The sequence below is a fragment of the Tachysurus vachellii genome, chromosome 16 (assembly GCF_030014155.1).
Source record: "Tachysurus vachellii isolate PV-2020 chromosome 16, HZAU_Pvac_v1, whole genome shotgun sequence".
In the NCBI taxonomy this organism is placed as follows: Eukaryota; Metazoa; Chordata; class Actinopteri; order Siluriformes; family Bagridae; genus Tachysurus; species Tachysurus vachellii.
The window spans coordinates 15,363,435-15,377,150 of record NC_083475.1 but is presented as its reverse complement, the minus strand read 5'-3'; the positions used below and the strand labels follow the sequence as shown (position 1 = coordinate 15,377,150).

Genomic DNA, 13,716 nt, shown 5'->3' with positions numbered 1-13,716 from the left:
TCTCATGTAGGTGTGAAACAGTATGTAAATGTGTATGTATGGACTTCCATCTCATCCATGCTGTAATATCATCTCGTTTTCCATCTAGTTGGTAAAATATATCTGCACTTCTGATAGTCTATCTACTACAAACGATAGTGTGGCTGAATGTACCCTTAGACAAAAATGTTCATAGACCAACCTAAATTTATACAAAGTTTTCAAGTATTGTCATATTTCTAAAGATTCATTTACAATGATCAATTTACAATTTACATTTAGTTATTTTCTCGATTTAAATATATTTGCCTAATCACCCAAATGAGGATAAGGTTCCCTTTTGAGTCTGGTTCCTCTCCAGCATTCTTCCTCTTCCATCTAAGTCACCTCAGGCTTTTTCTCGCAATCATCGCCTCAGCCACCTCAGGCTTGTTCATTGGGAATAAATACAAACACATTTAAATATAAATCTAATATTAATCTTGAACTTTTGTATAATATTAATCTTTGTATAATAAACTTTTTGTACTTTGTTTCTTGTGTTTTGAGACAAGGTCCATTGTTAAAAGCGCTATACAAATAAAATTTAATTGCATTGAATAGAAATACAACAGCGTCTATAAGAACCAGTGTCGAATAAAGTGCTGTTTGAAAATTTTCTATCCAATCCAAGATCTCCAACAGTAAAGTGAAGTGTTTTGGAAAACTGCTGCAATGGGAAACCAACGAAAAAACAACTAGTAAAAACAGCCCAAGAGGAAGCTAACAAGTGTCAATGCATTAAATAAACTTGAAAACAACATTTAAAATAACTTAAGCATCAACCTCTTATGTGGGGCTGTTATTAGTATAGACTGAAGAAAAAATCCACCCAAAAACCCAATATTGTCCTTTAGAATTCTTCAATGACATTCAGTAGACTTTAAATATCTTTTTTCTACATGTTGGTCTATTTTCCACAAAGCTGCAACTTTCATGCTAAATACCACCAGCAACAATATCAACTATGATAAAACAAGCTCCAGCATCACATAATGACAGCTCATTGTCGCTGTCACTCACTCTATATTCAGACAAGACCTAATTGCCGGATCTTTCTGCATACATAATTACACGTCTCTGCTTTCATGCACAAGAGAGCAGCGCAGCACATTGATGTGCTGGAGGATACCTATTGTAAACGCTCAAATTCACCCTTTCACTAAATGCAAGGGAAAAATACACATAGACAGCCAGGTGCCTGCTGGTTTTAGAGACAGACAGATGTGTATAAAGTGGAGGAGAACACTGGCTAAACGCTGGTGGACTCGTGCCTAATGGTGTGACTGACTGCAGTACCTCCTTTTGCGTTGCTTTTCTTCGGTTCCTGAACCTTCTAGTGCATTTTACGTTCAAATCTGCGTGTGATTTCCTTTAAACATCGACCCAGGCTCGCATTTCTCTGTGCGTCCTGGGATGATATATCATTTCTCAGAGAATGTACAGTGTCCAGTTTGTTGCCACTCAGAAGACACCATTAAATCTCCCTGAATCAGTCAAACTGTCAGGACAAATTCCAACACTTAGGTTTAAGTGCGCTAAGCAGCAGGAGCTGTCAATGAATAATCATGTGCAACAGAACAACTGAAGAGTGCTTATTGTTTTTTTCCCCAATTTTCTAATTTGGTCACCTGCCTATTGCCACCCACTTGCTAACTCTCTTGTTATAAAACAGCTACCAAATGGCGATGGCGAAGGCTAACACATAGTTCTGTATGAAGCCAGTAAACTTTTCAACATGCTGCTCATGCTCCAGCACACACAAAGCAGTGTCGGCCCTCTTAAGCAGCTATATGAGCTCATAGACACCAAGAAATCAATTCTATTCAATTTCAATTGAATTTTTTTATATAACGCTTATAACAGTGGACATTGTCTCAAAGCAGCTTTACAGAACATAAGAAATATAGTACAAAAAGTTAATCATACAAAGACTAATATTAGACAAAAGTTCAAGATTAATATTAGACTTACATTTAAATGTGTTTGAATTTATCCCTAATGAACAAGTCTGAGGTGACTGAGGCGATGATTGCCAGAAAAAGCTCTCTTAGATGGAAGAGGAAGAAACCTTGAGAGGAACCAGACTCAAAAGGAAACCTCATCCTCATTTGGGTGACACTGGAGGGTGTGATTATAAATTGTTGTAAACACCAGAGAGTGCTGTTATTAATAATGTCCTTTCTGCAGTCGTATACAGTCCGACAATTGTGTATTGATGAGGAGAAAGGTGATACTCTGTCATTTATGCATGAGGAGCAACCACTTCTTCTGTTTTAAACAAGATGACCTTATAAGTCATTATAAGCTTTTTAAATACATTATACTTTTAAGAGTAATATTAATGATGTTTAACCTTGTAATGTTACTCAAGTAACTAAAGACAGGGATGTTCTTTTACTGTGTTGTTCTTTTACTTTTCAGTTTGCCTTTTTCTGCAGTATATACTATACAGTATAAATTGTGGCCTTTAAATGAGCTAATAATTGTGGCTATTAAATTAGCTAAGTGAACACATCTGTTATAACCTTCTTTGATTTAATATTAAAAAGCAGCTAGCAATTTCTTTGACTGAAGTAATACATTTCTGTGTAACATACTGTAAGAATGTATTTATAAAGGAGTATGAAACTGTATTACGTCCTAATTATTGCCATGTTTAAATTAAAATTTCTGCCAAATTATTTATCTGTTCACCCAAAACAGAAGTGGAGCAGCTCAGTTGACTTGAGTGCAATGAATGAATGAATAAATTACTAAAATATGCTACAGACAAAGCCTGTGAGCCCAGTCATTCCCAGACAGATGACTCTGAAGACTATAAACAAGGACAATCTTTTTTATGTAGATGAAATATTAACAGCACCAGCTGCAGTCCTGGACACTCCTTTATACACAACGGCCAACACAAAAGCACAGGAAGTTTGCAAGCATGTGAGCTCATGAGGCTAGTTTGGTCTTCACGCAAACCTTTGCAGACGTAGTCTACGCATAAAGTACGTTTGTATGTTCTAGACATACATTCATTCATTCACTCATTTTCTACCGCTTATCCGAACTATTCTCGGGTCACGGGGAGCCCGTGCATATCTCAGGCGTCATTGGGCATCAAGGCAGGATACACCCTGGACGAAGTGCTCTAGAAATACAATCCTCATTGAAATAGTATATTGTATGCAATGATTTAAGCAACAAGCAGCTGTGTGTGTGTGTGTGTGTGTGTGTGTCTGAGGGACATCACAAGCTGTCTGTTTTGATCGGTGTGTCACAGTTAAATAAGAATTGTATCTCTGCAGTGACAGTAGTGTAAAACTATAACCTCAAAACACAGGCACCTCACTAGGGAAGTTCAAATATGGTTTTCAGTCTCCAGCTTGGTTTCATGTTCTCTCCAGTCTCCAGTCCTTCTCTCTCAGGAGAACCCTGTAACCTTTTCACATCCGGCTGCTGTCTCGGGGCTTTGGGGCTACTCTTATTGAGAGAAGCACACTGAGAGAACTCAACTGTGAGATTAAAAACAGCACACAGACTCTAAAGCTGTGTGACCTGGCCTCGAGCTTACAGAGTTGACCCTAATAAATACACAGCATGTGCTTTTATTCCCCTTTACACACACACAGTATAGAGATACACTCGGAGGAAAAGGAGCATGGGAATCATCCTGCTAAAAAGTAAAATGAAGAAGAAAATAAATATACTTTGAACTAAACAAGAATTTAAAGGTAAAGGCTTAGGTTTAGGTGTAATTGCTACATGCTTTAATTTTTATCTCTGTTTACAGATTTTTTATGATTGAGGCATTTGAGGTTTCAAAATGTAGTCCATTTAGGGTAAAGGATTAGTGTACGTAATTGTCTTCAAACCAGGATGAAAGCAGTCATTGAATAAGAGCTGCTCCTTATATAAACATTATAAATACCTAAAAAAAAACAATAATGAGAATAAAATTCTGTATTAGTGTACCAGCAGTGCATTAATACGTCCAATTTGCATGGAAGATTTTGGATTACCAGTGCGAAGGTCATGAGCACGAATCATGAGCTGGGCCCCTGAGGAAGGCCCTTAACCCTTAATTGCTCATTTGTAAAAAAAAAATTAGATAAAAATGTAACCATAAACGTAAATTTATTTGCAGACTCTCATCCTTAATTCAATGTTATGAGCTATGAATTGCAGAGGATCTGACCTGGTTCTGTGTGTGTGTGCACGTGTGTGTGTTCACATAGACCTGCGCAGGATGACGGCGGGCTTCATGGGCATGGCTGTGGCCATTATCCTTTTCGGGTGGATCATTGGCATGCTCGGCTGCTGCTGGGACCGGGGCCTCATGCAGTATGTGGCAGGTCTGCTCTTCCTCATGGGCGGTGAGTAACAAATAACACACACACTCTTATACAATGTTGACAAAGGCTACCTGTCATGAGTCAGTGTATATGTGAGATGTTATTATGTATAAAATGTACAGCAATGTTTGTGTAATAGCATATATTTGTATATAGATGTAAAAATGTACCAAAAAGGAAAATTATCTAAAGTGTCAAAAGTCTTAACAGATTAAAATGCAGTGCAAAAGTCTCACATAAGTAAAGTTGTTGAAAGCACTTAAACTTCTCTTTTCGCTTGTTGATCATTGAAGCGCTTAATTACAGATTAGAGACTGGTGACAGGTGTAGGCGCGTGGCACGGTTAATTTCATAAAAAAAATCACTTTCTTTTAAGTTCACAGGTTTTAAAGCATGTCTCATACTTTTGTACAGCATTGAATTAGTAATTACTGCTGCACCAGTATACACTGTTACTGTAGTTATTTAGCCACTGAGACACTGAAACACTGGTTCAGGTGTCAACACATTTTTATATGGTTTGACTGATGTGTTGAAAGTATGAGCCATTTTGATGCAATGACTGAAGATAAGGCAGTTGTTTTGCTGGTTAACATCATAAACATCAGCAGCTTAATACAATATAACTCCGTATATTGAACTTTTTATCACTGGGTTTGAATTTCTTTTCAACTTTTGTCTCTGGTGACATTATAGAGTGCACAAATGCACCCAAGCTTTAGTTTAAACTTTTTAAAGGCCTTGTTCCATGTGGACCTCATTAGGTAAAAGTGCACACAGTGACCTTTCAGTGATTGACAAGTTGTGATGCTGGTCACAGAGTTTAAAACAAAACTACATTGCTGTATATATACGTATAAAAGAAACCTGCCAGCGTTCCATCATTAAAAAAAATCATCCATCATTTAGTCTTTCACTTCCTTTGCATTGACCAGCTGCTTTTTCCAGTGCTCTGTGTAGTTGATTCTGTACAGTTCAGTTTGATAATCTAACAGGTAAGCAGGCCTCTCAGAGTGTTCAGGGATTTTTTTCACTCTGTTACATCATATTGTTTGGCACAACCAGCCAGACATTTCCCCTGCAGGAAGGATGCTGAGGTTTTTAATGTGGATGTTGATTTTGGTAAACACAGCGGCCTCCTCTCACATCACGTCACGCTGCTTCTTCTGTATGCAGTGTGCAGCTCAAGAGCTGTGGGGAGCAAAGCGACGATGCAATTAAAATGGGTGGCATTAATGTAGTGGCCCGCTTTTGAATAATAAGGAGGCAATTAAAAAGCCAATTAAGATGCTAAGTCATAAAACCAGAAGGTTGCACTGAGGGTCAGATTACAGGGGGTTGAGCGTTCGCTGGGTCACAGCATTATCTTAATGTGTTCCCAGTAAGAAGTTAGAGTGATTTATATATACAAAGAGAGAGAGAGCAAGTATAATATAATTAATAAAACTATTCTGATTATTGAAACCATGCATTTGTTTTCTGTCTTCTTGTCACATTTTGGTGTCTTTCAAATAAAAAAATATATAAAATGTGTTTGATTTCATTGCTCTTTCCAAAGAGCTATGCATTGTGAATAAAATACATTTTAAATACTTTTTTGTTTCTTTCTCCCTTTATTTATTTATTTTCAGGTACCTTCTGCATCATCTCGCTGTGCACCTGTGTAGCAGGAATTAATTTTGAGCTTTCCCGCTATCCACGCTACCTGTATGGGCTCCCGGATGACATCAGCCATGGTTACGGCTGGTCCATGTTCTGTGCCTGGGGAGGCCTGGGCCTGTCGCTCATCGCTGGCTTTTTCTGCACGCTGGCTCCCTCCGTTCAGCCGATCCCACGCTCCACCTGCCCCAAATCCCGGCAAGAAAACGGCACGGTGTGTTAAGTGGAGGCTTCTGACAAAGCCACCGTGCGGCTGTGTGCTGAGTGAAAAACATACAAACAATAAGACGACTGATTATCCAAAACCATACGTTTGTTCCCCCGAGTCATTTCTGATCTCACCAATCAAACGCCATTTTGTGTGACTTTGCAAATAAGAATTTTGATCGTTCCATGACAAAAAAAAAAGGATGAAAGTGTCAGTGTGTTTTTGAGATATGGAAATGGAGATACCACACAGGAAGACTTTACTTTCAGGATTATTATCTTTTTTCCCATGAGAACATTGAGCAGAGCAGCATGAAACGGCGACTAACGGAGACTTGTTCATCAGTATGTGAAAATACAGCAGCATGAAACTTGAAAGGTGTGTAAGAGTTTCTAGCTGTTCTTAGTTGTCTCTTTATTGCTAAATTGGTGCTTTTGGGGTTGCTAAAAAAATCCCTATAGTATATGTGTTTTGTGTTTGAAGAGCTACAGAACTGGATACGGTGCCAATCTATGTCTAAGGAAAGTAACAGTGCAAATGACAGCAGAAACAGTTTGGACCAATGGATTCTGTGACACAAATACACCTAGTTCTAGTGAACTGAAACAGCACTGGATACTGGACGCAAAACACAGCCACAAGTCGTTTGGTCTGCAGAAAAGATATCAGTATGGTTAGAGAACATATGGAGGAACGGTTCCAGTATCTCTACACTGCTATATTGCAATTGTAAAGAATATTCCAGAACAAATCATGACCATGATGGAGGTTTGGGAGAGTTTCATTTCTTCCATCATCCAACAGGATTGTTTGAATATTTTTAACATGGTAGTCCACCTCTATTTTTTTGTCTGCTTGATTTTTTCTGCCATTAACACGCACCAGGGATGGATGTGAGTGTATACGTGTGTATCTGTCCTTTAAGTGTCCATATTGCTCTTATGGATTCATGTTTAGGTGAGAGGGTGGGTTCAGATTCTGTAGAGAAAATGATGGAGGGACAACAGTGTCAGAAAAAAATCAAATGCCGTAAACTTTCAACTCAATAGGTTAGCTCTTTGATAAACAGAAAAAAAGGATCAAAAAGGAAAGATGCCATATCTTGTCAGAAAAGAAGAAAGCACAGTTTTCCTAGAGACAATGACAACTCGGCATCACAGGAGCTGTCTGTGAGATGGCACTTATTCCATTTGATGAGGAAGAAGCCTTTGTTCGAAGCGAGCTTCCTGTTATTGTGACGCCCCATTTTAACGGGCTCATTAAAAAGACACAGTGTTTGCATGCTTCTTAATTACAAGAGACATTAGTGACAGAAATCGTTGCACCTTCTTAAGAAAAAGCTTCTGAATAGAGGCGGGAGTGGCCATCATATAAAGCACAAGCTCAATGCAACCTATAAGGCCTGAACACTGTTGGGCCCTTACCCCAATCCGGATCAAGCCGTGATGCTCACACTCATCATCTCGCATTGCATTCAATTTCATTTTCCTCAGTATCAATTATTAACGTCCTTAGAGAACCATGTAGTGTATCTAAAAAGCTCAATCCCATCTCAGAGAAAGTGTCCTCAGTCTCAGCCTGGCCTAATTGTATTGTGCCACTGTTTTTGGAGTCTCTCATGTCTAGAATCAATCTGAAATGCTAGGTTATGGTCCCTCAGTCAGTCATTATAGGACTTATGCAGACCTGCCAACCCTGAAAAAGAAGAAGAGGAAGAAGAAGAAGAAAAGGGTTAGTGTTATGGTTTTTACATGCAAAAAGCAGTCTATCCTCTTCTGGGTGACACCAGATTAGTGAATAGGAGTCATTATTCTTACAATAGTTACTATAAAATCTAACAGTACAGAGTGTGTTGACTGGACCTTCAGTCTGAGGGTCGTTATTGATATCAGGTCCTAACTTAAAATAAATTTTAGCAGAAAGTCTCAGGAGAAGAAATGTTGGTGCAGCCCCAATAAATACAGTTAACTGTTGTTATCTATATGTTAGCTAAGCCAAACATATACTGATAGATTTAATAATAGTAATGAACTCAAAATGTTGTCTGTAAGCTTGATTGAAGGTGAGGATGACACATTTTACATGCAAGAAATCAAGTTGAGAGGAAAAACTTCATACTAAATATTAATCAGATGAGATCAGGTGGAAGTTAATGTCAGGAGAGAGTCCAAAACCTACACAATTAGTCAATCATTTCAGAGATATATAGTGGAAAAAAGACAGGTTTGGGTGATATTTCGTGTCCTGGTGCACTTTGATGTGAAAATACCTACACAAATTGCAGAAATGCTGGCAGGTCTGCTAATGCAGGTGAACAAAATATGGTAGAACATGGGTAGTTTGGGTCTTCGTTCATCTGAGCTCTGTGGTCTGGAATGTAAAGAGATTTGGATGCAAAATGTTAACACAGTTAGCTATGAAATTCCATTAAGCCAACCTATAGGACCCAGATGGAAACCCATGTCTCTGATTACTAGCTTCCCACAACTGCAATGATGTATGGAAATCTGGTCTCAAAGGAAAATTGTATAAGCCCATCTGGTCTTATATAAGATGGTGTTCCTGGATACACTTGAAAGGAAAAAAATATTTAGGCTATTTCAGTCTGCGAGGATTACGCAACCAGGCATTGATATAAACGGGGTCGCATCCGTTCCTCACTGGTGAAAAGCTTTTTCCCATCATTTCTTATCCGGAGGCTGCAGGCCAGCACCACTACATCTGCATTATCATAGCTAGAAAACATACATCATACATCAGACAAATCTCCTTTTTCATGAACATCAGTGACTTTTCTTTTTAAAAAGCATGTAGTCAGTATAGCTTCACATGACATAGGGTTCAAGTGAATTAATCAATTAATTAAATGTGGACATTTCAGACGCTTAACACAGATCAGGCCAACATAGTAAACAATTTTTACCTTTATCTCAACAACCCAAAGTACATTCATTGCAGATGGTAATATTTCTGATTCTACTTTACTGAAGCAACTATTTTATTAAAAAGAGAAATATTCAGGCATTATTGGACGTTCAGATCAAAGCTGTGTTTATTAAACCAACATGGGAAAAGAATCTTTAGACATATCATGTCATCACTCCATCCAACTAATGTCTGTGTTTACATGAAAGCAGCCAAACATGCGTATTGTGTCTTTTTGTTTAAAGAACAAGCATTTGGATGTTTGGGTATAGCATTTTGAGTGAGTGGGAATATATTTTTTCCTCCGTGTTGTAAAATAGTAGCAGGATAACAGAAACTGCAACTTTCATTTTTATGAGAATTAAAAATCTATGGACTTCTCGAATTTTTTTCATCCGTAATGTGTCTGTTGCATAAATCCAAAAAATGTACAAAAAATGAAGAAAAAAAAAAATCCTGAAATGTTAAAACTGTGGAATGTAAAACCATAAAATAAAATGTCATTGGTGTGTTTATTTGTATGGACTGTTCCCTTTACACATTGCAAAGTGCACAGTGGTAACACATGTCTTGTGTACTGTGCAAGAAATCAGTCAAACTATTGAAAAGTTATATATAAGTTTAATCAATGTTGATTCTTTTTTATGTCTCTATTTGGATAAGCAACGCAAGTATTAGAACAGATGGATGAGACATGAACCGTAATTAGTTCTGCATATTGGCATGCATGACATTCATAAAGTCAAATATTGAAGAGCTGTCATAACAAAAAAAAACATAAATCACCTCAGGCTTTGTCCCAGAATTGTAACAACAGCAACAGTTGTCGTCATCGCTGCTGTTATTCATGCAACATGAAAATAATAGTATATCTAATTGTATATCTAAATATATCTAATGTATAAATGTTTTGTTGATGAGAGTGGATTAAGGAGAATGGACAGACTGGTTACACTGACAGAACGTCTATAGAAACTCAAATAACCACTCTTTGCAAATGTGGTGAGCAAAAAAGCATCTCACAATACACAACACACACAACCTAGCGGTGGATGAGCTGCAACAGCAGAAAACCACATCAGGTTTGTCTCCTGTTAGCCAAGAACAAGAATCTGAGGCTGCAGAGGGAAAAGACTCACAAGATTTTGTGTAAGAATTAAATAGTATGTCTATTTAAAAATAAATGAAAAGACAGACAGACAGACAGACAGACAGACAGATAGATAGATAGATAGATAGATAGATAGATAGATAGATAGATAGATAGATAGATAGATAGATAGATAGATAGATAGATTAAATACACTATAGGATTTTGTTTTGTTGTAAAAGTAATTGACAGTTAGCATTGTATCAGCATGGGACATGTTGTATGAGTATATTATACACCAGGTCTTATATGTCACACATCAGACGAATGCGCGAGAGGCAATATAGTCCGTTCAGACATGATGGACTTCTTGCTTTATTGTTGCTGAACAGATAACAGAACAGATAAGGCCATAATTTGTTCTCTAATTTGGTGGGAAGATAATTAATGGTTATCCTCACTGTGGAAGTTGTGTCATTATCCAGTCACAAAGTTGCTTTAGCTGAAGGGATAATGATACCTGGACAATGGATAGTACTTGACATAAAAATTTCATTTAATAATCTACCTATTATTGACTAAATGTGAATGTTTTGTTCTCTACCTTGGTTTTTAATTATTGGTTTTTAATTAACTACCTTATATTAATTATTGTGTTTTAGATTATTCACAATTGAGTCCTGACTATTTAGACAGACTACTTAGTGAGCAGTATGTGTTTTGGAACGCAGCCTTGAATTACACAGAGGACACGTGTTGTTAAATGTCCTTCGGCATTCAATAGATTTTTTTAAAAAGCTTAATTTCAGAAATTTTAGGTTCAAACTTTCAGCAAATAGCGTGAGAGTGTATCCTTAAAATACAATTTTCACATTGCGATTAGTAACGTGTCACGTAAAATGGTGCTTTAATGAGAGACTGGAAATGGAGAACATGAGTTGAAATCTTGTTCAATGACAAAGTACACAGCTGTAGAATAAAGTAACTAAAACACTCATTTAAAGGGAAGACGAGGGGGGAAAAACCCTTAGGCTAATGAATTCTTCATGAAAGCTTTTAGAAGAAGGGCATGACTGTGAATTGGCGCTGCTGATTATGAAGAGACGGCTCTTGATTTGTGGCCCAGAGTGCCAAGGTGACAGAGGGCCATCTTCCAAGCCTGAGCAATTGCCCTGCATTTCATTACCTATTTCTTTCTCTCAGACATGCTTCCTAGGCTATGAAACATGCCCTTAAGATAATACTATTGACAGCCCAACACTGCAAGAATGAATAGCTGAAGAATCTTTGTACTTCAGGCACTCGTTAATGTAGTTTGGACTATGAAGGCTTTAATTTACTAAATGATCACATATTTAAAGAGTGTTCCTGTCAATGGGAACTGCATGTAGAATTAAATGCACAGTGTGGTTACTGTACAGCTGGTAGTTTTTCATCCCACTGTGTATGATGACTGTGTTTGATCAGATGTGGTGTGCTGAGACCATCAAGATAAATAGAGAAGAAGCCTTTATTAGTTTGTCACATACATTACAGCACAGTGAAATGATTTTTGTCATATCCCAGCTTGTTAGGAAGTTAGGGACAGAGCACATGTTCAGTCATGTATGTAGCACCCTGGAGCAGAGAGGGTTAAGGGTCTTGCTCAAGGGTCCAACACTTGGCAGCTTGGTAGTGCTGGGGCTACCTTTACCACACAGAAATACACAGAGAACTGAAAAACTAAAATTTAAGGTTAAGCACTAGGTCAAGTTAAACAAATGTGTGAAGCAATAGTCTGGAAATTAAAAGGTTTACAACTAGTTCATAATATCTACCCATCCATCCATCCATCCATTTTCTGTAGTTCTTATCCTACATTAAGCCTGGTGTCTATCCCAGGGGACTCAGGGCACAGGATTGATGACACCATGAATGAAGTACCAAACCATCACAGGGCACAATACCCACAAACACATACAGTACATTCACCCACTGCAGATATTTTAGAGATGCCAATCTGCCTACAACACATGTCTATGGACTATCGGATGAAACTGGAGTGGCTGGAAGAAACCTCTGAAGCATGAGAGGAACATGCAAACTCCACACACAGAGCAGAGGCAGGAATCGAAACCCCAACCCTGGCATTTCTGAAAACAAGAAAAATGACTATATACATGAAACATTAACTTAATAGGCTGCATGTACACTGCATGTGGATTTCAACCTGGAATTTCACTGCCATTCATTTTAAACAGAAAGCTACAAAAAACTGTATAAGTGTATAATAATGTAGGAGAGTGAGGATAGGTGAGACCTGCAATCCAGGCCTGATGAAAAAAGTTGAAATGGGTTTTAACTTTAAGCAAAGCACAAGCAGGAGCCGTATAGGGGTGAACAACTAGTCAAAAGACATCACTATAACATTGCTTCCATTCTCATTACACTGTCTATAGTTCTGTCTGGATGAAAAATTAATAACCTATATTCTAGTTTCCCCATTCTCTACGACTCAAGACTTAATGAATACTAAGACAAGAATAAAAGAAATGCTGCATGGCACATAAATAGACATTTTTACTAGATGCTACTGTAAATAGACAAAAACCAAATAAGGATTGTTTCACTGTTTCATAAGTCTACACCAAGAGCATTTAACTTATAAAGCTTTTTTTAGACCTAAGTCATATACGAGAATAAGAAAAGCACTTTTATTTGATTACATGACAGGCTTTATTCAGATTTATTCGCATCCTGCATTGTAGACAGACATCACTCATATTGTGAGGCCCTGATGGAGATAGTGGAGAGAGACATTTGTGCTGTGTATCTTTGAAGATGTTGTACAGAAAACACCATTTCAAGGAGTAAACAAAAAAAAGACCACCATTTACCAGATGAAATTATCCAGAGCAACGTACATTTTAATACAGCTGAGGGTTAAAAGCCGTGCTCACAGGCCCCGCAGTGGCAACTTGGTGAACCTGAGATTTGAACTCACAACCTTCCAGTTTGTAATCCAATGCCTTAATCAACAGGCTACCACATTCTACAGTGCCACATCACCAAAGTTGAGTGTTGAGCATTGAGGTTTCTTGGCTATACATTCCACCAGCACATCATGTAATAAAGCACAATCACTTTTGTACTCAAAATCCCACAAAGCAACTGTTATGTATGATATGGCAGTAATATAATGATGATGGTTGCCGCTCCAGAGGTTTTGTGAAGATTGACGTGCATGGAAGCTTTCAGGTAGATGATGACTGCAGATAGAAATGTTTGCAGCGACCAAAAGGTTTTCCAATGACTATCTACATCCCTGATCTCTACTAAAAACCTGTGGTTTTAACTGAAGAAGCCAACCCACTTAAATGATTATTTATTAAAGCAGCTTCAATTGTTTTAATGTACTAAAAGCTTCCTGTTCATGTAACTCAAATCTTTTCAAACATAATAGGAAGAGCCTATGTGCAGGCTGTTAGTTGTGG

At 37.8% G+C, this 13,716-nt stretch overlaps 1 protein-coding gene across 1 annotated transcript in view; it reads left to right on the top strand.

The window, feature by feature from the left end:
• The window catches only part of tmem178bb (transmembrane protein 178Bb), a 98,614-nt gene extending 88,950 nt beyond the window's left edge, over nucleotides 1-9,664 (top strand). Inside the window, exons 4-5 of the mRNA XM_060890099.1 lie at nucleotides 4,245-4,382; nucleotides 5,993-9,664. Coding sequence (XP_060746082.1) covers nucleotides 4,245-4,382; nucleotides 5,993-6,243 — 389 coding nt within the window. The 3' untranslated portion in view covers nucleotides 6,244-9,664. The remainder of the gene's footprint in view (nucleotides 1-4,244; nucleotides 4,383-5,992) is intronic.
• The last annotated feature ends 4,052 nt before the right edge of the window (nucleotides 9,665-13,716 follow it).